Source organism: Vulpes lagopus, chromosome 5 (genome assembly GCF_018345385.1).
Source record: "Vulpes lagopus strain Blue_001 chromosome 5, ASM1834538v1, whole genome shotgun sequence".
NCBI lineage: Eukaryota > Metazoa > Chordata > Mammalia > Carnivora > Canidae > Vulpes > Vulpes lagopus.
Window position 1 is genome coordinate 75,795,486 of NC_054828.1, and position 22,638 is coordinate 75,818,123.

The 22,638-nt window shown below is 45.2% G+C and overlaps 1 protein-coding gene across 3 annotated transcripts; it reads left to right on the forward strand.

Annotated features, from left to right (window-relative positions):
- Positions 1 to 862: 862 nt before the first annotated feature.
- Positions 863 to 17,805, forward strand: GJA5 (gap junction protein alpha 5). 3 transcript variants are annotated; one of them, XM_041756192.1, is made up of 2 exons: positions 863 to 992; positions 15,647 to 17,805. In XM_041756192.1, the coding sequence occupies exon 2, from the start codon at positions 15,679 to 15,681 to the stop codon at positions 16,753 to 16,755; it is 1,077 nt and encodes a 358-aa protein (XP_041612126.1). In that variant the 5' UTR covers positions 863 to 992; positions 15,647 to 15,678; the 3' UTR covers positions 16,756 to 17,805. The 3 variants fall into 3 exon arrangements, with proteins under 3 accessions (XP_041612126.1, XP_041612124.1, XP_041612125.1); XM_041756190.1 differs by lacking the exon at positions 863 to 992 and adding an exon at positions 1,275 to 1,395; XM_041756191.1 differs by lacking the exon at positions 863 to 992 and adding an exon at positions 14,119 to 14,967.
- The last annotated feature ends 4,833 nt before the right edge of the window (positions 17,806 to 22,638 follow it).

The window sequence follows — 22,638 nt, forward strand, 5'->3', positions numbered from 1 at the left end:
AAAAATATCACCCACTAAAGAAACAAACAGCTTTTGCAAAATGTTGGAATGTGTGTGAAAAGTGCTATTTGTGATGGTGATGATGTGGAGCAAAGGAACGGATCTGGGTTCTGGTTCTGCCTTTGCCACCTATTTACTGTGCGTGACACTGACAAGTGGCCTCAACTCTCTGAGCCTCAGTTCCCATGGCTGTTCCAGATGATCTCTGCAGATTTCTTCTTGCTGTCATAACATGTGGGCTCCTGGTCATTGGTTTGTCTCTGTTCAGTCCACTTACAGCAACCTCTGTTGTAGATATTTGTCACACTCCCACTGGGTCCATCTAAGTGCTTAATTTGAGGAGTTGGGAATGAGGCGAGCTTGAGGGGAAAGGTGCCTCTCAGTTTCTAAATTTGCTTACCTGTGATAAATGATCTTGTAGGAGATAAGCTTACTTCCATCCACTGGATTCCAGCCAAGAGACCTGTATGCTTTTCTAGGAGCACAGAAGTGAATTTTGGCTTTGACTAAAACTTCTGATCCCAACCCTACCATTTGCCAACTGGATTACCATGATTGAATATCCTCAAATGTAGGAATGTCTACCTTGTAGAATTGGAAACTGGAATGATTAAGTGAAATAGAAATTGAATATATATATGTATTCTAGAGCAGTGTTGGGCACATAAAAGGCGCTATCTTTCCTTTCGAGAAAGGGGAGAGAGGCTTATGATCCTGGTCAGTAGGAATGCCCTCTCTCTGTCCTTTGGAGCTTTCTGGTTACCCCCAGTGTCTATTCTGGGTGCTGGCAGTTGTGAGTTGTGAGACTGTTTCCAATGCTATCTGGAGGGTGGAGATCCCAAAAAGACCTGTTCCATGAAGGAACATTCTTTTTCTCTGACAGCAGGAAAAGGATGGAGAAAAGAGATCTCTTGGGTAATGCCAGTTTTCCCCTGATGCCCCAAGACAGTGATGGCCAGAGGAACCTGGGAGGCTCTGTGGAGCCTAGGGAGGTAATGTGGTGTCTCCCCCCCCTCCCCACCAGGGAGAAGGAGGGTGCCAGGACTGTGGTGACAATGACAGTGGAGGGAGGGCGGTGGAGTGGTGGGAAAGACATCTCTGTCTCCTTGTCTCCTCCGGAAAGAGCAGTGAGAAGAGACTGCAGGGAAGTAGAGGGAAGAAAACTTTTGAAGTGAGCAAGGATTCTAAGAGCAAGTGGGAGAGCAGGGAGGGAGGGACCTGGGGGAAGGGGGTGGAGAGTGAAAGAGTAGGAAGAGTGGGAGGAGGGAGGGCGACAGACACAGAGTCAAAAGGGGGTGAGAGAGTAACTGACAGGCTGAGAGCTGAGAAGAGTGGGCAGTGGAGGAGGCGGCTGGGAAGCCTGTGGAAATTCCAGAGAGGAGGACCAAGGAAAAGGTAAGGATAGATTTGCTTTTAAGAGATGAAACTACCAGTTGATGGGAAGGAGCCAGAAGAGAGAGCCTGGAGTTGCAGGCTGGAGAACAACAAAGCTCCTTCTCTGTACCTGGGGGCTTATTCTCTCTATCCCTACTAGTCATTGGGATAGTGAGGTTGGGATATATTGAGGAGGATGGTTGTGAAGCAGCAGAGAAATTACTCACTTGATTTATAAGGAGCTGTAGAAATATGAGTGGAGGGCCCTTGGAGTGGGTCTACCTCTGGCGAGTTGCTGCCCTCCAGGGGCATCTTCCAAGCAGCTCAGCGGTCCATTTCCAAGAAGTTTGGTTAAGATGGAATTGGCCCTTTAAAAACAAAAACCATCAGTGTTTTACTGTGCTTCCTCTAGGCTTGGAATCTTTTTTGAAATGCTTTCTGCAGCATCTACGGGAGTGTTTTGATTTTTCCCCCCTAAGGCATGTTGGGTGGTTTAAAAATATTCCCTGCTTAGTTTCCTGCAGAGTATCATGTCCCCGCTGTGTACTCTGAGCAATCTGGCCGCCACGCACTCTTGGTGTTGGGGGAAGGAGGCTAGTGAAGACCCAGAGCGGAAGTGGAGAGAGATGCCCACTGATGGTCGCCTTTCCTCCTGGGTACAGGGTGAGGTAGATGGCTGCAGGGCACAAAAGTTTCTGTTAGCAACCTGACCTTTCTTGTGAGCCAGTGGCGAAAGAACCCAGATTGGGGGTTTGAGATACCTGGGTTATGGTGCCCTGAGTGGCCGTGTGTCCTTGGGCCAGACACTTCCCCTTTCTGGGCCTCAGTTTCCTCATCTAGAAAATGAGGGGTTTGCAGGTGACCCCGGTGGCTCAGTTGGTTGAGCATGCCGCTCTTGATCTCGGCTCAGGTCTTGATATCAGGGTTGTGAGTTTACTCCAGCGTACAGTCTACTTTAAAAGAAAGAAAAAGAAGAAAAAGAAAAAGAAGGAAGAAAGAAAAGAAAGAAAGAAAGAAAGAAAGAAAGAAAGAAAGAAAGAAAGAAAAAGAAAGAAAGGAAGGAAGAAAGAAAGAAAATGAGGGGTTTGAAGTGGAAAGATCCCTCCAGTTCTGTTCAGCAGTAACATTGTACAAGGTTATGATTCCTTAGGCTCAAATATACCTCAAAACCATGAAAAAGGGAAGCTCAACACAAAGATTTCACATCTTTATTGTGCTCTTGTTCACTTTTAACTTGATCCCCCCTCCCAGTATGTCATCATGTGGAGGGATTCCTGGTGTTTCCTCCTCAGCCTCACACAGGGCTTTGGCACACTGGGTCTGACTGGCCAGAGACAAGGAAGGGCAGAGTGAAGAGCACTGGACAGGGAGTCAGGAGACCCAGGTGAAATCTAGCAAAACTGGAGAGGAGACGAAACCAGTGTGTGGAGGTGTAGTATCCTCATTTGCCAGGTGGCATGGCTCACCACTGGGGACACCAGCTGGTATTTATAGGCACCCCAGCCTGACTTTCATAACAGTGGGCCTTCATCTTTTCCGCCCAAGGCCTCCAGAGTTCCGGCTCAGCTCGAGAACCTGATTCATTGCTCCCTAGGGACAGCTCTGAACTTTCCACCTTCCAGCAGGTTCCCCAAGGCAGCAGGGCTGTTTGGAGCTTGCTTCCCTGGCGTCCCTCCACATATTTTCCTTACTCAGCAGCTGCCAAAGAGCAGTCTCCTGATCACGGTGTGCGTAACAGAGAAGAACTGGAGGTGTGTTCCCTGGCTTCCAAACTGGTACCCTCTGGCCATCCCTCCACCCAGGTACATGAAGTTTATCGAGCCACAGCAGTGACACAATTGTGTTGTCCTGCTTTGCCACAGGCTTAGAACCCCATAGATGTTCTTACTGGGCTCTTGAAAGTGGTTGTTGTTCTTGTCTCCTAGCTGCCTGACTCCTATCCGCGTTCTAATCCTTGCCAAAAGGCTTAGGCCATTAGGACTGGAAGAGGCCCATTAGATCGCCTGTCCATTTCTTTGACTAACAGTAAAAACAAAGTCTAGAAAAGAAAAGTGACGCACGAGGGATGACGCAGTGAGTCAGGTCAGTTTGGTTGGGAGAACACCCTGCTCTGCTCACTCATACCCAGGCCCCTCTGACTTCCATCCTCAGCTGTGTTTTCTGAGCCTCCGTTTCTCCCTAGGCCTCCCTGCTTCTTCCATTTCAGTATCTCTACCACCTTGTTTTCTGGCAGCAACATTTACTTGCTCACCTGCTCCTCATCGTCTCTGCTGGCTGTTGGGGGGTGAGTGTGGTGGAGGGTTCTGGGCTCTGGCGGCCCCGCAGGGTTACCACAGTGCAGCCTGGCCTCCTGGGGGCTCCAAAGGTGAGAGATGCCCATTTTTCCAGGAAGGCTTCAAATCTCCCTGCTGACTCCCTTTCTATAGTCAGAAGCTGCGGGTTCTTGGAGAATGATAGCTTGATGCCACTTTGTGATTCAGTTGTTTCTGGATATTAGCAAATCATGGGCAAGAAAAATTCAGTCACCTTCATAAAGAAAGGCACTCAGGAGGTCTCAGAATCAGAGGTATTAAAATAGCACAGAGGGATCTTAGAGTTTATCTAATTCAGGAATTGGGCAGAAGGAAGAGCCTGGGCATCTGGAGTCACATTTGGGTTAGAATTTCAGCTGTGTGACCTGGAGCAAATTATTTAATGTCTCTGAGCCTCGGTTTCTTATCTGCCAAAGAGATTAATAAATGCCTTTCTTGTAAGATTTTATAAAGATTAAATAAAATAATGTAAAATAAAACGAAGGTTTCCCCACTAACTAACATTTGCTTTATGCCACCTCGGTTTTACAAAAGACCTATGTTACAGTACCTGCTTTCACTGGTGGAAATTTCACTTTTATGAAATGGTCATTGCTTCTTCGTTTTATGCCATTTCAGCTTACAAATGGCTTCACAGAACACTCTACTTTTTTGGATAGTGAGGAAACCTGTATTTAAAATGGCTATAGGGGGGATCCCTGGGTGGCTTAGTGGTTTAGCGCTTCCTTCGGCCCAGGGCATGATCCTGGAGACTCGGGATCAAGTCCCACATCCGGCTCCCTGCATGGAGTCATAACAGACACAGACATAAGCTCTGTGTCTCTCATGAATAAATAAATAAAATCTAAAAAAAAAAAGAAAAAAAGAAATAAAATGGCTATAGGGGCACCTGGGTGGCTCAGTTGGTTAAGTGGCTGCCTTTGGCTCAGGTCATGATCTCAGCGTTTTGAGATCGAGCCCGGAGTTGGGCTGCCTGCTGGGTGGGGAGCCTGCTTCTCCCTTTCCTTCTCCCTGTTTGTGTTTTCTCTCATTCTCCCTTTCTCTCTCAAATAAATAAATAGAAGATTCAAAAAAAAAATAAAATGGCTATAATATATTAAGTGCTCAATGAACAATAGAACAATAGGGTAGAATTCAGGTTGCCTGGTTCTCAGTCCTCAGCCCATTTCTCATTTGATGTAAAAACTTTCCCACAGTGAAGGCTCACCATGACATGTAATTCTGAGAATGTACTGCTTGGTTTTTATGACCACAGATTTTGTTTTCTGGGACTACTTTTGTTGATCTTTAAGCTGGAGGTGGGGTCAGAAAATATAGCTTTGTCTTTTGGCTTTGCCACTAACTTGCCATATTATCACAATTGGCCAAGTCACAAACTCCCCAGATGTTCTAACTTAGAGCTAAAAGGGCCACTTAGACCTAGCAACCATCCAGCTTGACTGATTTCTTTTACGTGTGAGCAAACTGAGGCTCATGGAGGGGAATGTCTCATCTAGAGTCACAGAGAAACAGCTGGGACTCGAAAGAGCCCCTCTTTCAAGGCTCTTGTTCACAGATAACTTCCAGAAAATCTTTTTCTTTTTTTAAGATTTTATTTATTCATGAGAGACAGAGAGAGAGAGGCAGAGATACAGGCAGAGGGAGAAGCAGGCTCCATGCAGGGAGCCTGATGCGGGATTCAAAACCAGAGTCTGGGATCATGCCCTGAACCAAATAGATTCACTCAACAACTGAGCCGCCCTGGTGTCCCACTTCCAGAAAATCTGGAAAATCCATCCTGGCATCTTCATGATTCAGAACTTCAGGAGAGGCCAGGTGTGGTTAGCGGTTGGGATGGCCCTTCTCCGCAAGTGACCAGTTTCTCTACCAAGAGGAACTGAACCAGCTTCACACCTACTTTCTGGATGTGCCTTTGGACTGCGTGGTGATCAGATTCAAAAGTGCTGCAGCATTTCAGAAGGCAGGAGTTACACGAAGCACACATTTTATAGTATGGACTTGTATGCAGTCTATCTCCAGGCCCAAAGACTTGACTTAGAAAAGTCTGGAACCACTCTGGACCAATGACAAGAATAAGAGGGGCCTGATTTGAGTGGAGACTTGTACCTCCCTTCTCCATTCTTGTCTCCCAGGGTCTGAATGCCTAGTGAAATAACAAATGCACAGTGAAATTAATATCCTCCCCACCTCTTGTGTTTGCCTCACTGACAGTCACCTTCCCCCACCCAGTGTCCGATGAGCATCCTTGTTGTGTCACCCTAACCAGCGTGCTGCACTGCCAAATTCTGCATCAGGTTGGCTAGTTGGATCATACTTGAGAGGAGTCTTTACTGAAAACATTAGAAAATAAGGAACTAACATATTGAGTGTCTACTATGTGTCGGATACTGTTCTGGGCGCTTCCCGTCCACATATTATTTAATCCCCATGAATAAACATTCCCTTTTTTCAGATGAGGAGGAAACTATGAGGCTAAGTGACTTGCCTAAGGACACACAACTGGAGCATGGAAGCAGGGTTTGAATCCCACTATTCCGTAGGAAACAGGGGGCCCGCCTCTGATTTTTGTTTCAGTTGTTCTTGTTACAATTTGACATCAATGAAAAAAAAAAACAATTTGACATCAATGGAACACCAGAGTCTGTTGTTTGGTCCGCCAAAAACCCGGCAGTAGACACTGCTGCAGCCAAGAGCACTTAGTGGCTAAAAAAGGAAATAACTTTCTATATGTGAATTCTGGCCAAATGGTGGCAGATGCTGAAGAGTCTGGGAATCCTGACCACTGTGGGCTGAGGGCTTCGATGGAATCATTAATTCTAGGAACAGCATATGCAAGGGATGGCTAGCCAATAAGCCAGGGGCTAAAAGGAAAACCCTGGGCCTCTTAAGGGAGAGTGGGAAAAGCCCTGCCTGGGGAGCTAAGAGACCAAGCAGAACTCAGGTCACAGGTTTGTCACCAGCTGTCCATGCCAGGGCCTCTTTGATTTTCTTCCCCTTTTAGAGACACAGCTTGAAGGTAGGCTTTGGAGTCAGGCACACCAACTGCGAGACACTTATGCAGCATTTGCCACTTGTGTGACTTTCTACAAGTTACTTGACCTTCAAGCCTCAGTTTTCTCAGCTGTGAAATGGGATACTAACTACTTCCCTAGCAGAGTTAATATAAAGGTTAAAAGTATAGTTGTAAATGTGTCACACATGGAAAACACTCAATTTAGTGTTATCTGTTATCACTATTACTTAAGTTCCCTGGACCCTGGTCTTCAGCTTGTATTAAAATAAGGGATTGATTTTGATTAATGTCTGGATTCCTTTCAGCTCCACCATACTATGAATCTATGACAAGAAGGTGGAAATAATAAAGAATAATAATAATAATAATAATAATAATAAAGAAACCTAAGTGTCTCATAAATATAATTTTCATTAATAACTGCATAGGTTTTAATCAACCTCTTAGGAGTAATTAATAAGAACCTCTCAATATTTCATTAAAATCGAGTATTTCCATTTGCCACCACCTCCTACCCACGTCCAGTTAAGTATTTCTTCTCCTAACAATTTAACAAGAAAATTACTTATCCCAGCGTAATTCTTCTTCCCCACTTTGCTCCCTTTCACTTCCTTGGCTTTGAAACCATTGTCTGCTAGCAGGGTGTTTCTGAGTGAACCACTCTGTCCTTGCTAGAATAAAATAATGTAATTGGGAGAGGTTAATTATCTGCCATTGGCTGGAGTCAAAGGAAAACAAAAGTGACACTTCATCTTCTCCATCTGTCTCCTCTCATCTCAGTCTCCCTCTCTCCTCTTCAGTGATCAAGGTTCCGGGGTACAAGCCCCCACTGGACTTGACCATAAGGAGAAAAGTTGACCATAAGGCCTAGCTCACTAGTTGTAGCTGTATCACCTACCTAGTTGTTTCCCCTGAGGTTACCCCAAACCTCAGTCAGGAGAAGAGTGGAAATTCTAAATGTGAGAATTACCCCCCAAGCACTTACAAATCAACTCCATCAGTCACCTGCAGCACTCACCTTCTGTCAAAGTGGCCAGCCTCTGGTAAGGTTTTTTTTAAAAAAAGGAACTTTAGGTTATTTAGATAGAATCTAGCACAGTTGTTAAGGCAGGGGTATTGCTGTCAGACAAGATCAGAGCTGGGTTTGGTCTCCAACTCCACCACTTAGCAGCAAGTCCCCCTCAAGTGATGTTGCTTAATCAACCTCTCTGAGCCCGTATAAAGGGGACAATCAAATGAGAAAAAATATATCAAGAAACTCATAGAATGTCTGGCAAACAAAGAGGTCTCAATAGTTTAATTTTATTATTATCATTATCACCGAGATTCGTTTCTTGTTATGTAACTTAAGATAAACTGGGAAATGGAGCTGAGAATCTCCAAGGATAATCAAAATTGCTGAAGTAGCTGAAGATCAAGACCTCTTTCTTCTGCAATCTTCCCTATTTCTCTCCATTTTAGTGAGAAACTATTGGGGGGAGGGGAAATCAGAAAGATGTATATTAATGAATAAGTTACAAAGGAATTCTGAGATGATGTTATATTTGGTGCTTTACTTTATAAAGCCACCTTTGATGTCTGGCATAGCACTGGAGCTCAATAAATACTTTCTGAACTGGGTTGCATTCACGTGATATTCTGTCCAAGGATCTTTTAAGTGAGGCCCTTTGGGTCCTTTTACAACAGAATTCTCTTACTTGGGAAGCAAGTCAACCCTGCTCTGTACCACATTCCATTGTGTCAGGAGTGGAATTCTAACATGGGCCCAGAGTGCTGTTATTATTACTGTAAATAACAACCTTTATTGAGAACCAGAGATCTGTTAGATAATGTACAGAACATGTGTCATTGTCCAGAATTAGACTCAGACTCTGTGGAGTGGTTTTATAATCTAATTTTGACAAACTTGGGTGAGCTCCCCAGTGATCTGTGGGGAGGAGGTAGGGAAGAAATAGTCCATGGTGAGCAGATGTGTCTCTGTTCTAGATACACCCAGTCCTGCTTGGCTGAGCCGAGGGCTCTGTTTCGGGCAGAAGGAAGGCTCAGTGACTTCTGTCTCTCCAGTCACGATAGTCATTGTTCAGGTCTCAAAGGTCACATTCTAGGGAGCCCATCTACTGACATTAGATGTTTTGAGTGAGCTGAATGTTGTAATTCGTTTACTGTTGTTGATTTTTAAAATTCGTTTTACTGTTGTTGACTGTTGCACGAGTCAGCCTACCAGGTGCAAGGCACAGTATTAAGCACTAAGGGGGAAAGGGGGGGTCCAGGGACTTAGGGGAAGGCTACAATGATGAACAAATATGGGCCTTGTCTTCAAGGAGCTTAGGGTAGACTTAGAGAGATAATACACAGTCAGTAGAGCAAATAATTCTCATTATGTGTATGAAACCCTAATGGTTTTACAGTTCAGTCCAAGGCCCAGGTGCTGACCTGGGGTGGGGGTGGGAGGCAAAGAAATTATAAAAAGTGCTATGTGTGGCTCCAGAGGATAGAATAGAAGGAAGAGAATTTTCAAGGCATCCCTCTGGTAGCTTCTTGCCCACTTGCAATATGCTTTCTTGAGCCGGAGAGACAGGGTGCTGTTTTAGGAGTGTACTGGGTGGCACCTGTCAGCCTACCTAGTGTAGGCTGCAACTACTACTAAAGGGCTGCCACCAGCAGGGTGATTATTGACTGGGCCATGCCTTATGTCCCCACCCCATTTGAGGGCTGTGTACCATAAGGGTCTGCCCACAGGAACAAGTCATGTACTGAACATGGTTTATCGTAGGGGTTGAGAAATACTCTAAATTCCTAGGCATGGCCTCCAAAGCCCTCCATCCTATTTTGCAGACTACTTCCCTGTTTTGCTCATTGTCCTCTAAAACCATGCTGGTTTTCACTTGGTGGATTTATTTATGTGGTTGCCTTTTTCTGGAATGCCCCCATCTCTCCTGCACCTCCCTCTACAAACTTTACCTCTACCTAACTCCTACTCAGGGGTTGCCTCTTCAGGAAAGCCCAATATATTTGCAAGTTTGGTTGTGTTTGTATCCCTCACTGGACACTGAATTCCTTCAACATAGAGTGTTACTGATCTTTGGGTCCCTAACTTCTAGCAAATAAGTGGACACTCAGTAAGTGTTTGTGAAGGTGAACTGAATTGTACTTTCCCATAACCCCCTCAGCGCCCTGCCCAGTGATGGTCATATCAAGGGAGCATCATAAATATTTGCTTCATTGCTTAAAAGCTGACCCCCAGGTCTTATCATTAAATGGCAGTCATGTCTCAACGCACTTCCCTAGGGGACAAAGGAGTTCTTGAAGTTCTGAAGTGGGGAGACGTAAGAATTGATGGACTCCACCCTCAGAGGAAAGATGGAGGGACACTTTCTGGTGTGCATCAGACTTGATCAGAAACTCTGGAGTGGTCTAATTTCTACCTCCATTCATCATCATTTCTTTGAGCAAATCTCTTACCTTCGTAGATGTCTCCTCTGCAAAAACAGAGGCAATAACCATCACCCCACAAAGTGGTTATGAGGATTCCTCCATTTAACGATAAAAATTGAGTGTCTCTATGTTCTATTTGGTCACGAACAAAACAAATATGTTCGTCTTGAAGTCAACAAGAGAAGGGAGGAGAAGCACATCTTGAACTGTATACAGTTTTATTTATTATTTTTTTTAGATAGGGAGAGAGAGAGAGAGAGAGAGAGAGAGAGAGAGAGAGGTGGGGAGGGGCAAAGGGAGAGGGAGAGAATCTTAAGCAAGCTCCACACCAAGCACAGAGCTCAACACAGGGCTCCATCCCACAACCCTGAGATCACAACCTGAGCTGAAATCAAGAGTTGGACACTTAACTGACTGATTCACCCAGATGCCCTGTAAGGTTTTCTTTTTCTTTTTTTTAATTGCTAGACTTAAGAAGAACGATTTGATCCTCCCTAGGATCACTTTGCAATCTTACTGCTAGATCAAACATTTTTTCAGTCATTAACAGAGCATTTATTATGAACCTAATGTGAGAACCTAATGCAATAAAAATACAAAGTAGAATACAGGGCTTTTGACTTTAAGAAGTCAATTACTTATTTGAAGGGAAAAGCTGTTAAATCCTTGAGGGCAGGAATCATGCCTGATTTTATTAATTTAATAGATATCATTGAATAATGCCTAATATGTGCCAGGTCTGATACCTCTTAGGTATTATTTTCAGTACCCAGAACAGTGGTAGGTACATAGCAGGGACTTAATAAAGTACTTGTGGATTGGCTGATAGAAAATTTTGGAAAATTGGTGTAAGGCCACGTATAAGTGAGAAGGTATCCTACATCCTGAATGGTAATTTGGAGTCTTTATTATTTAGGAGACCTAAATGGGTTGAGATCAATTTGAGAAAAGATGTCTCCATTTCTACCTAGATCTGGGGGGTCAGAGGAGGAGGTCCTAGCTATGAGTTTATGTTAACCTCTAAGTTGGTTTTCATTGAAAACTTTGGCTGTGTAGGGAGGCAACGATGCTAACACTGGATTGGGAAGATAGGTACCTGAATTTTATTTGTAGTCATATAATACACAAAGTAAGGGAATAAAATGATCCATGCTCATTATGCACAAAAGTCTTCCTTTGGACCTTTCCCTCTTGTCTAAGCACCATGTCACTATTACCAAATGAGTTCCCTGGTGACTCTCCCAAGTGTTTGTTTTGTCCCAGGATATGACACATTGACAGTAGATGCTGGAGATTTTGGAGTGAAGAAACTACAGAGTGGGGATATTCTCATCTGGGTTCTAGGGACCATTTCTTTTGCCTTGGGGTTTCAGAACAGAACTTGTATCAGTTGCAAAGTGCTGTAGAATTCAATTACCCTGGCTCCTTAGAGGGCCCTGACCTAATGAGGCCCCCCAACCCCTAAGTCAGAGTCAACCTCTTGCCATGTGTTCCCATAGCACCATATACTTCCTTAATGTTAACACACATGATGCTTTTTTGCAATGTGTTTGATCTCTCCCCTTCATTAAGGGATTTAAAGGCAGTTTAGTTCAGTAAAGTCAGGGACTCTTTGTCTTTTTAACTGCTGTGTCTTCAGTGCCTTATATGACACCTGGTAACCACTCCTATTAAATGGATGAATGAAAGAGAGAAGGACTCTATAGACAGAGGGAGAATGAGGAGCTAAGACAAAAAAGTGAGATGGTGTGGGCCATATACACATGTATGGGGAGTCATGTAGCCTAAGTGTGGGGTATGTGAGTGGAGAAGGAATAAGACAGGATGAAGCTGTGCTGTGGAGGATCTCAAGTACAAGTTAAAGAGTCTGAACTTTATAAGCAGTAGGAAGCCAGTGAAGATCACAGCTAAAGCAGTGAGGTATATTATTACCATTGTATTTAATAGAATTTATTCATGGCATGGGCAGCTTCCTTTGCCCCTCCTAACACACTTCCTGCCAAGAAACAGATAATAATCTACAAAGCATTTTATACGCTCTACACCCAGTAAACTCAATGGGTATTTAATCTACATATTTCTTTGGCTGAGGTTGTAGGGGCCTCAAAGAGATGCAGTGTAGCTGGGAAACTGACTTTCATATTATAAACTGAGCAGCTGGTACATGGTAGCAATGTTAAGTTTCTCTGACCTCACCTGGGTCAACCAGGAAGTCACAAATGGGAGGTCCTGCACACTATTTCCTGCCACCAGGGCACACGGTTGGGGGGGTCTACCCCCCAACCCTGTCAGCTAGTCTCTCGTTCCCTCCCCATGAGGCAGCCTATCTGATATAACCGTCTTTCTCCTCTTCCACAAGGTTCCTTTCTGGTACCTTTCTTCCAGGTGGGATTTCTTGCACCACAAGTGAGGTGGTCAGCAGTCAAGCCTCTTGGCAGACTAGACCAGAGTGTCACATTCTTTGGCCCTATTTTTAGACCTCCCAGGGGACTTGCAAGGAATGAGTGGCAGAGCCAGAAGATCAAGGGAAAAGTCTGCAGGGATTGAGGACAGTTTGGAAAACTTGCCCCAAATTTTGGAAGAATATGACATTTGTTTCTCTTTTTTTCCTTTTTGTTTCTTTTTTACTTCCATTTCTGTTTCCCTTTCACTTTCTCCCTTCTGGTCTTCCCCGTGTTTCTCTCTTCCTTGTAATGCACTTCTCTCTACTTTCTCTTTCTTCCTCCTCCATTCTTGTCCTCCCCAAACACTTTCTTTGCTAGTAAAGCCCGCCTTTTATTCTTTAGTTCTTATATCCTGAGCACTGTGCCAAGTGCTTTTTATACATCACCTCGTAACACTTGATGAGCTAAATAAGAGTATCCTTACTTTGCAGTTAGGGAAACTGAGATACAGATCCAGTAACTTCTCCAAGCTCAGAGATATTACCAGGGATTTGAACTCCCCTTAGCTACCCCCAAACTATCTTCCCCTAACCACTACCTGGTCTTTCTTTTTCCATTCCCAGCTTCTGCTTGTCTTTTCCTTCTTTTTGCTCCTGCTCTTCCCTTCTCTCCCTCTGCTTCCCTTCTCTCCCTCCTCTTCTTCCCCTCCCCTCTCTCAGACACTCAGCACATCCTGGTCCCTGCACATATGTGGATGACCCTGAAGATGCTGAACACTATGCACGTGCCTAGAAGAGATGACAGATGGTTCGAACTCTTATCTAATGAGCCATTTTCCCTTTGAGCAAACACCACAATTTTCCACATTTGGCGGAAGGGAGGGGGACCCTTCACCACTTAAGGGAAAGGGCAGATGTCTGATCACAAACCAGAGGAAAGGCCTCACCACCTGTTGGGTCTTTGATATGGAGGATAACAGAGATAAATCCCTTTCCACTCATGTGTGGACTCTCAGGGTTGGGAAGCTGGGGCAGGGAAAAGACAGCGCCAGGAGGCTGGTCTCTGTCAAGGTTTCAACTCAGGAATCAAGGATGCCTGCACGGAGAAATATGGCACCCTACCCTGTCCTTCCTCATGTGCCTAAAGAATGTTCAGATAGGAATCAGGGGCACACTGGCAGCAAAGATGTAAAGGCCAAAGCTTGAACTTGATAATATCTAGGATCCCATTAGATTCTGAGGTTTTATGATTGCAAGAGGGAAATATTTATGTTCAGTTCTTTCCTTTTTACTTTCTTTTCTTTTCTTTTCTTTCTTTCTTTCTTTCTTTCTTTCTTTCTTTCTTTCTTTCTTCTTTCTTTTCTTTCTTTCCTTTCTTTCCTTTCTTTCTGTCATTCTGTTGGTTAGAGGCTTAAGCCATAAGGACACTTATTGCTCATTAAGTAAGAATTCTGGAGGTAGGAGATTCAAGAGTTGATTCAGAGGCCTTAGGACATTGGCATTGGTTGGCATTTCTGAGAACAGCCTGGGACATCTTGGCTCACATAGCTCTGTCCATGGGCAGGAAGTAGTGGGGGTGGTGGGGTGTGTGTGGGAGGGGACCTCCAGTGAGGAACCTTCCATTTATCCAGGAATGGAAAAATAGTTTCTAGAGTACTCCCTTTACGTCAAACTCCTGCCATACTTGACCAGATCTAACTGCAGTGTAGAAAGTGAAATCTGGCCTTTTCATCTTGCTGATGGGATGCAGGCAAGGATTAGGGAACTGATTTGTCACACCAGAGTGTGCCACCCTTCATTCACTCAACTAAGATTTACTAAGCACCCACTCCACAGGTCAGGCTCTGGGCCAGGTGATGATGATGAAACAGAGGAAAAGGCAATCTCTGTTCTCAAGGAGCCCCTACTGGAAGAACACAGATGGACAGAGGGCCACAAAATAAGAAGGCAAGTGCTAGGAGGGAACTGGGGGTCCCTAGGGCACCACAGGGACAAGCTGACAAGGCTCAGCTTGAAGGAGCAGGGAGCACTGGAGGAAGCCATAACTGGGTTAAATTCTGAGGGGTAAGAGGGCATGTAGGAGGGCTTCGAAGAGAGCACCTGGGAATCTTCCAGGATGTGGCATGGTGGGGGGGAAGAAAAGGAACTAATGAGGACAGACAGGAAATGAGGCTAAAGAAGCAGGAAACAGCCTGCTGAGAGAAGGTTCCGTATGGGATATAATGGCATTTATTCTGGATGAGCAGGTCTGTGCACGGGGATCTTCTGCAGAAGGACAAGGCAAGTCATACACCAGGAATGGCTGCATTGCACTGAGATGTTGGAGATGGGCATTGCCAGCTGCCTACCAGCTGGAGAAATCTGAGCACTCATCTGCAGCACCCAGAGCTGGTGTGACCCAACACGGTTTTGTTCGCCACCTCCCAATATAGCTCAGGATGGTTCTGAAGGTTAGAAGATGCCTTCTGAGAGGCCAAACTTGCTAACTCTACCCTCACTTCCTCCTCTTCACCTAGTTCTGCCTTCTGGACCAAAATAATTCTTTTTCACCTCAGCCATTCAAACATAGGAATATTTGAGTTATGATTCAGTACCCATGTACTGCATCTCATTTTACCCTCAAAACTCTGATGCAGCTGTTTCCCATCCCCATTTTACAGGCAAGGATGCAGACTCAGTGAGACACACAGCCAGACTCATGAGGGCAGAGAGCAGTCCTATGTGCTTCCCACCTTACCAGTGTTTCTTCAGACTTGGTCTTTGTACTGCCTGCCTCACAGTAACCTCAGCAGCTTGGGGAAGATCCTGGTTCCAGGGGCATCCCCAGATCTCCCAAAATAGACTCTCTGGAGGTAGCAGCATAGAACCCACACTAACATGCTCTTCAGTTGATTTCTAGATCCATTCAAATGTGGGAATCACACTCTAATCTTGCTAACATGACAATTTCTAATATATTTCCTTTTACTTTTGCTGGTTTGAAAAAAAGAGAGCTTTTTAGGTGAATTTGACTCATGAGCTGCACCTTCTTAAAGAATGGATCAGTGGAATCCTAGAGCATGATTGGACCTCCAGATTTTGCAGAAGCATCCCTCTCCTCTTCTCTCTTTCTTTCTGTCCCCTTTACAGAAGTCCCGGTGGCCGTCTGCTGCTGAGCCAAGATGGGTGACTGGAGCTTCCTGGGAGAGTTCCTGGAGGAAGTACACAAGCACTCCACAGTGATAGGCAAGGTCTGGCTCACTGTCCTTTTCATATTCCGCATGCTGGTGCTGGGCACAGCTGCCGAGTCATCCTGGGGGGATGAGCAGGCAGATTTCCAGTGTGATACCATGCAGCCTGGCTGTGGGAATGTCTGCTACGACCAAGCCTTCCCCATCTCTCACATCCGCTACTGGGTGCTGCAGATCATCTTCGTGTCCACACCATCTTTGGTGTACATGGGCCACGCCATGCACACGGTGCGCATGCAGGAGAAGCGGAAGCTGCGGGAGGCTGAGAGGGCCAAAGAGGCCCGGGGTGCTGGCTCTTACGAGTACCCAGTGGCAGAGAAGGCAGAGCTGTCCTGCTGGGAAGAAGTGAATGGAAGGATTGTCCTCCAGGGCACTCTGCTCAACACCTATGTCTGCAGTATCCTGATCCGCACTACCATGGAGGTGGCCTTCATTGTGGGCCAGTACCTTCTCTATGGGATCTTCCTGGACACACTGCATGTCTGCCGCAGGAGTCCCTGCCCCCACCCCGTCAACTGTTATGTATCCCGGCCCACAGAGAAGAATGTCTTCATTGTCTTTATGCTGGCTGTGGCTGCACTATCCCTCTTCCTCAGCCTGGCTGAACTCTACCACCTGGGCTGGAAGAAGCTCAGACAGCGCTTTGTCAAGTCTGGGCAGGGCATGGCTGAGTGTCAGCTTCCTGGACCCTCGGCTGGCATAGTCCAGAACTGCACACCACCCCCTGACTTCAATCAGTGTCTGGATAATGGCCCTGGGGGGAAATTCTTCAATCCCTTCAGTAACAAGATGGCTTCCCAGCAGAACACAGACAATCTGGCCACTGAGCAGGTGCAAGGCCAGGAGCCAATTCCTGGGGAGGGTTTCATTCATATCCGTTATGCCCAGAAGCCTGAGGTACCTAACGGAGCCTCCCCAGGTCACCGCCTTCCCCATGGCTATCAGAGCGACAAGCGCCGTCTCAGCAAGGCCAGCAGCAAGGCCAGGTCAGATGATCTATCAGTGTGACCCTCCAATGTGGGGGAACCCGGACCAGGTGGGAACAAAGGAAGCTCAGAGAGGGAAGATGTATCCCTACTGACCCCATCTCTCATTCTCATACTTGCTCTGTTCCTTTGGGGCTTCAAGTCCCAATGGCATTGCTCATTTATTCCAGAAGGTAGGACCAGGGCTCTGTGAGTGCAGGCAGAAACATGGCTTCCCTCTCAGGCTGCTGTCCCTTCCCATCCTCTACTCAGTGTGTGTAGAAGGCTTTTGGGTTCTTTAGTCAACTGGGTAGAGGAAGAAAAGGGAACAGTGGTAAATCTGGCCTGGGAGGGATAGCCAGAAGGATAGAATGGCTCTCTACATACCAGCCACCACATACCAGATGGATCTCCAAGTTTCTACAGCTTCCTTGACCTGATCACCCTTCTTCTTGCAAGTAATAGTCCAAAGTTCCCAGCCAATAAAGAGCATCGATCAAGGACCTTACAGTAGATGTGCTCTTGAATCTGTTGTCTCAATGGGTTAAATCCTGAGTGACGGTGAGGTGGCCTTGGGCTGTCCTTGGCTGCCTTCCCTCTACCCAGTCTTACTTACAAAGACATCCTTGGAACTTGACCAGCAGCCTCAACTTTACAAGTGCTTTGGTATGTACCTCTGGCAAATGTCCCATCTTGGTGATGCTGCAGCCTTTACTTCTGCCAGGGTGACAACTAGCCCATGGGGGTGCAAGCTCCCCCAGAGAGTGACTGTATACACAGGCTCCACTGGAATCCTTGCCACCACCTGTCATCCTGGGGCTCTTTTACAGCTCAACCTGATGATAGAAACCATCCCATCCCTTTCTCCCTTGGCTGTTCACCCAGTGCTCCCCGAAAGACCTTATTGACCAGAGTGCCCAAGAAGCCATCGTCCTTTCTCAGATCCTGACCAGATCACCAGTCACGAAGGCCATTGGAATTTCCCCAGGTCTTATTAAAACAAAGAGGGCATTGTGCTTCTCAGATTCCCTTTGGGAAAAAAATAATTCTGCTGTGAAGATAAAAATAAAAAAAAAGAGAAAATACTGGAAAACCGTTTTTCCCTCCTATTTATTTCCCTTTTTGACTGCCAACTTAGAGTGCCAAGAGGAGGTGTGATGACAGCTATGGAGACCCCAAATCTCTCTCTCCCTGGAGAGTTTAGCAGGGGCATGGAAGCAGTAAGAGAGTCTCCAGCTCTCTTAGCAGGGGCCTCATTTAAGAGCACAGAGATTCCTATGCTTCCCTGGTACTCCTAATGAGACTGCTGGAAAGCAGTGGTGACTGCAGACTGTGGAAAAGCCCTGCCTTCCCAGGGACTGGCCTGCTTTCTTTGTTCAGTCCATCCATAATGGGGTGGTTGCCATTTTGGATGAAAGTAAAGGATGCTTAGAATTGGATACTGAGATTTAAAGGGAGATGATTACTTTTTAAAATGCATGCGTGTGTGTGTGTGTGTGTGTGTGTGTGTGTGTGTACACTGATAGAGTGGGTGAAGGTGAAGGGAGTCTGAAATAAGGAAAGGAAACCTTGGATGAACTTGTGTCTTTCTGCCCTCACCTCCAGAAGCTGGTGGAGAGGCTGAGCCTCACTACTGCCAGTGGCATTGGCCTACACAGATGAGAGGAGAGGACAGAGGAGAGTGAAAGCTCAGGAGGCTCAGCCTCTGCCCCCCTTGCCCATCTCTAGGCCCCTCTGCTGATGTTTGGCTGCTATTGGTAGGTGGAGAGAAGGATGAGGGTAGAGAAGTAGAGGGGACTAACCCAGATGCCATTTAGGGAAGAATGACTGGTCATCAGAGGCCCCTGGAGAGGACATCTTTTTATCTATTGTCTGACATTGGCATTAAGACTGTCTCCAAAACGAAACAAAACAAAACAAAACAAAACAAAACAAAACAAAGACTCTCCTTCCATCTCTGAAAAGAGTTTTGTGAAATGAATGTTCTTAGATTAGAAATCCTGTGAGATCAGTCCTTGGTGATGGGACTTTCAGGAATGAAACAGGAAATAATATGTGTAGTTTGTCTTAATAAAATTTGGCCCTGTACCTATTTCTCTTTTGTGTCCCTTCCATGCCATGACCTTGAAAAAAAATGGCAGGGCACCTGGTGGCTCAGCGGTTGAGCCTATGTCTCAGGGTGTGATCCCGGAACCCCGGGAATGAGTCCCACATTGGACTCCCTGTGGGGAGCCTGCTTCTCCCTCTGCCTGTGTGTCTGCCTCTCTCTGTGTCTCTCATGAATAGATAAATAAAATCTTTTAAACAAAAGAAAGAAAGAGAGAAAGAAAGAAAGAAAGAAAGAGAAAGAAAGAAAGAAAGAAAGAAAGAAAGAAAGAAAGAAAGAAAGACGACAGACTTTGTGGGGTAGGGAAGCACTCAGACTCGGCCCCTCAATCAGTAATGCAAACAGCCTTGGTATTAGACATGCAAGGGTTAAAAACTTCCAGCTGCTAATTTACAGCTGGATTCCAGCAAGCTACTTAATCTCTGAACTCTGCTTTTCTCATTTGTATATTGAGCCTCAGAATATGTATGTTGTTGGGTTGGTTTTTTTTAAAAAAAATATTTTATTTATTTATTCATGACAGACACACACAGAGAGAGAGGCAGAGACACAGGCAGAGGGAGAAGCAGGCTCCCTGCAGGGAGCCTGACGTGGGACTTGATCACACCCCCGGCTGAAGGTGGCGCTAAACCGCTGGGCCAAGGGGGCTGCCCATTGTTGGGTTGTTAAATGAGAAACTGTGAAGAGTTCATTAGAGTGCCTGTCACTAAATGTCACTGAATGTCATTAAATGTCACTAAAGGGTAATCACTGACATTGTTGTCATCATTATCTTTATTATGTTCACTATTATGTTGAATACATTGTTTTTGAAAACCTGGAATGTCTATAGATGATTCCACAACTTCCCCTTATGGAATTCACATCTACCTGGTCAGATTAACTCAGGTCAAATCAACTCAGATTAAGGCAGAGGAAACAATTGTAATAGAATTAAATGAGAATTCATTTATTATCCATTCTAAGAACCACAGGTTCCAGGAAATGAAACGTATGACAAAACCACATGGAAGACAACACCTGACCTGGGCCTTAAGAGGCTGGAGTTTTAGATAAGGGAAGACCTCAAGGATGACTCTGTCAACTGGGTCTTGGTGTTCCTATTTTACAGACATGGAAACTGAGACCCAAGAAATTTCCATGACAGTGGTAGCTTCTCATTGGCCTCTCCAATTGAGAGCACATCTTTTTGGAAGGGGAGAAATTATTCCTGCTCCAAACAAAGGGTCAAGGGACCACCGAGCCCTTGAGCAACACATGGGTGCTGTTTCCTAGAGAAAGAAACAGAGGGTGGGGAACACATGCAGAATTCTGTATTATCTTAACTACCAATCAATGTTGTTCATCAGGGCAAGAAAGCTCTTTTAAAGTGGCTTGCAAGGAGATCATAGAACACCTCTTATGACAGCAGACTTGAGACTCGGGGTGTACCTGGCATCTGTTCAAGGGCAAGGTGTTCAGCCCAGAGGTGCCTGAGTCGTTTAAGTGGAAAAAGCATCCGAGATCCATTTTTTCTCCTAGGAAAGAAGCAGTGCATCTCATGGTTTTATAAACATAGCTATTAACACTTAACAATTTGTATTACACCCAGACAGCAAAAGCTAAGGGACTTATTTTACAGTGAGTATGATTACAACCTCATGTATCTGCTCTCATTTTCTCTTCCTCTTCCCTTTAAAAGTTCACCACTGAAGAGGGTTAGCTGTGTGGTAATATGGTGAGCACACTCTGGGTTGTAGGCCCCTGCAGTCCCCTTTCCTAATTTCTTCCCTCCAGTGCCAGATAAGATCAGAATTTCTACCACTAGTGTTTCATTACTGTGGTTAAAGTATCTCAGTGCTTAAATGCTAATAACACTCTTATGAAGAATCATAGTATGAATGAATTTCAGATTTCTTCTTAATAGCAAATTTACCCAGCAGGCAGAAAAACAGAAGAATGAGGGCACTGGGCACCTCGCAAGTCTCATAAAGGATTGCTTTCACGATATGCAGATGAAGAAAACAGTGAGTTTGGAGGGGGTGCTGAAAATAAGCTTCCCACTTCCCAATCCTCCTGTGGATACCAGAAGTCCCTGTGGTGGGTCCAAGGATTGAACAATGAGAGGAATTTACAAATGATAGATATGTAAATAGAATAGGATGAATAGTTCTTCCTCTCCTTACTTACTTGATGGTCATCAGAAATGAGTAGGATCTATAGTTTTTTTTATTGTTCTTTCAGTTGGAAAAGAGAAAAATTTCACTCAATAAACATCTATTGAGCACCCACTTTCGACTGGGCACTATGTCAGTTTTCAGGAATGCAATTTGATAAAACATATGATTCCCCTCTTTTGGAGCTTACAGTCTAATAGGAAAAACACCCTAACACAAGTAAATAAAGAAAATAATTACAAATTGTGATAAGTGCGGAGAAGGAAACAGATAAGATGCTAACAAAGGTGGAAGAGGGACATTCCTCAGAGAGGATGGGCATTAAGGAAGTATCATTGAGGCTGAGTGAGATCTGACAGCTGAGAAGATGCCAACCAATGATGACTAGAACAACCCAGAGGAGAACCCAAGTTTCTTCCAGAAAACCCCAGAATACAAGTGACCTGACTTCAGTTTGATCCAACAGTCTTGAAAAACAAAGAATTCAAGCAGCACTTAAAACAACACCACTTGGCACCAACTGTTATAAAGCACACATACTATTTCAGTAAAAGTCTCTTTACTCAAAGAAAAGAAGGGAGTTCTTAATTAAAACAACTAAATATCATATGTCAACTTTCTAAAAAGCGCTATTTGACGTTGCAACTATTATTTCCACCATAATTGATTCTTGTAACATGCGTGGGGCCTTCTAAATTGGGCCCATTGCCTAGAGTCCAGGCTGGTGGGCAGAAGACTGAATAGAAGGGGCTGGGAAAGAACCAGCAGGGGTGTGGTCTGGAGGAGTCCTGGCATCAGAAGGAGTCAAATCAATGAGACATCAAGTGCACAGAGGTAGGGTCAGTGAGGAAGTTTGAAGAGCACAAGCAGCACAGAAGCCAGACCACAGAAGTTGTGCAAGACTCCAGGCAGCAGGGTAACTGCCCTGATCTGGGTTTTTTGGAGTTGTGCATCCAGACTCAGAGAAGAGGGTTGACATGGGCAAAGCTCAGCTTCATCTGAGGGACTGGGTTACTAGGCAATGCATCAGGACAGAGTCTTGAACAGAGTACAAGATGGGTGACTATTATCAGAATTACAGTGAGGTGTTGCTAAATACATTTATTGACGGCAACATATATGACTTACTAGATGCCTTCAAAGTCATAAATCTAAGGAATGATCAATACTGAGACTTCCAGGTACCTCATCAAGCATTGTGGTAGGTGGGGAGATGATTTTTGGCAAGTGGATCTGATACTGCTCTGAAATCATCCCCAGTTGGTGCCTCTTTCAACCACAGGGAAGGCTAACACAGCACTGGGAAGTCATGGGCAGGAAACAAGGCTTAAGCCCTTTAACCTAGCTGATTTTCCATTATTCTGACTCAAGGCCCTATAGGATGGGGCACATTTACTTGCTAACAAGGGCTTCCTCTGAAAGAAACGGAGAGAGCCAGAGAGCCGGAGAGCTGGAGAGCCGCTGTGCAAGAAGCCACTCAGGAGAGCTCTTGCACTGGGCTCTGCAGCCCGTCCTAGCTAAATCCCATAGCCTGCCTTCAAACAATAGTGGGCATTCAGACGAGGGTGGAAAGTTGTATGCTTTCCTGGGACTTTTCTTTGAATGGATCAAAATATTACTTGGAGCGGGTTAAGCTTACAATGTTTAAGCCAAAACTGTACAT

Coding starts and splice junctions, on each gene's coding strand:
- GJA5 (XM_041756192.1), top strand. CDS start 15,679: ATGGGTGACTGGAGCTTCCTGGGAGAGTTCCTGGAGGAAGTACACAAG.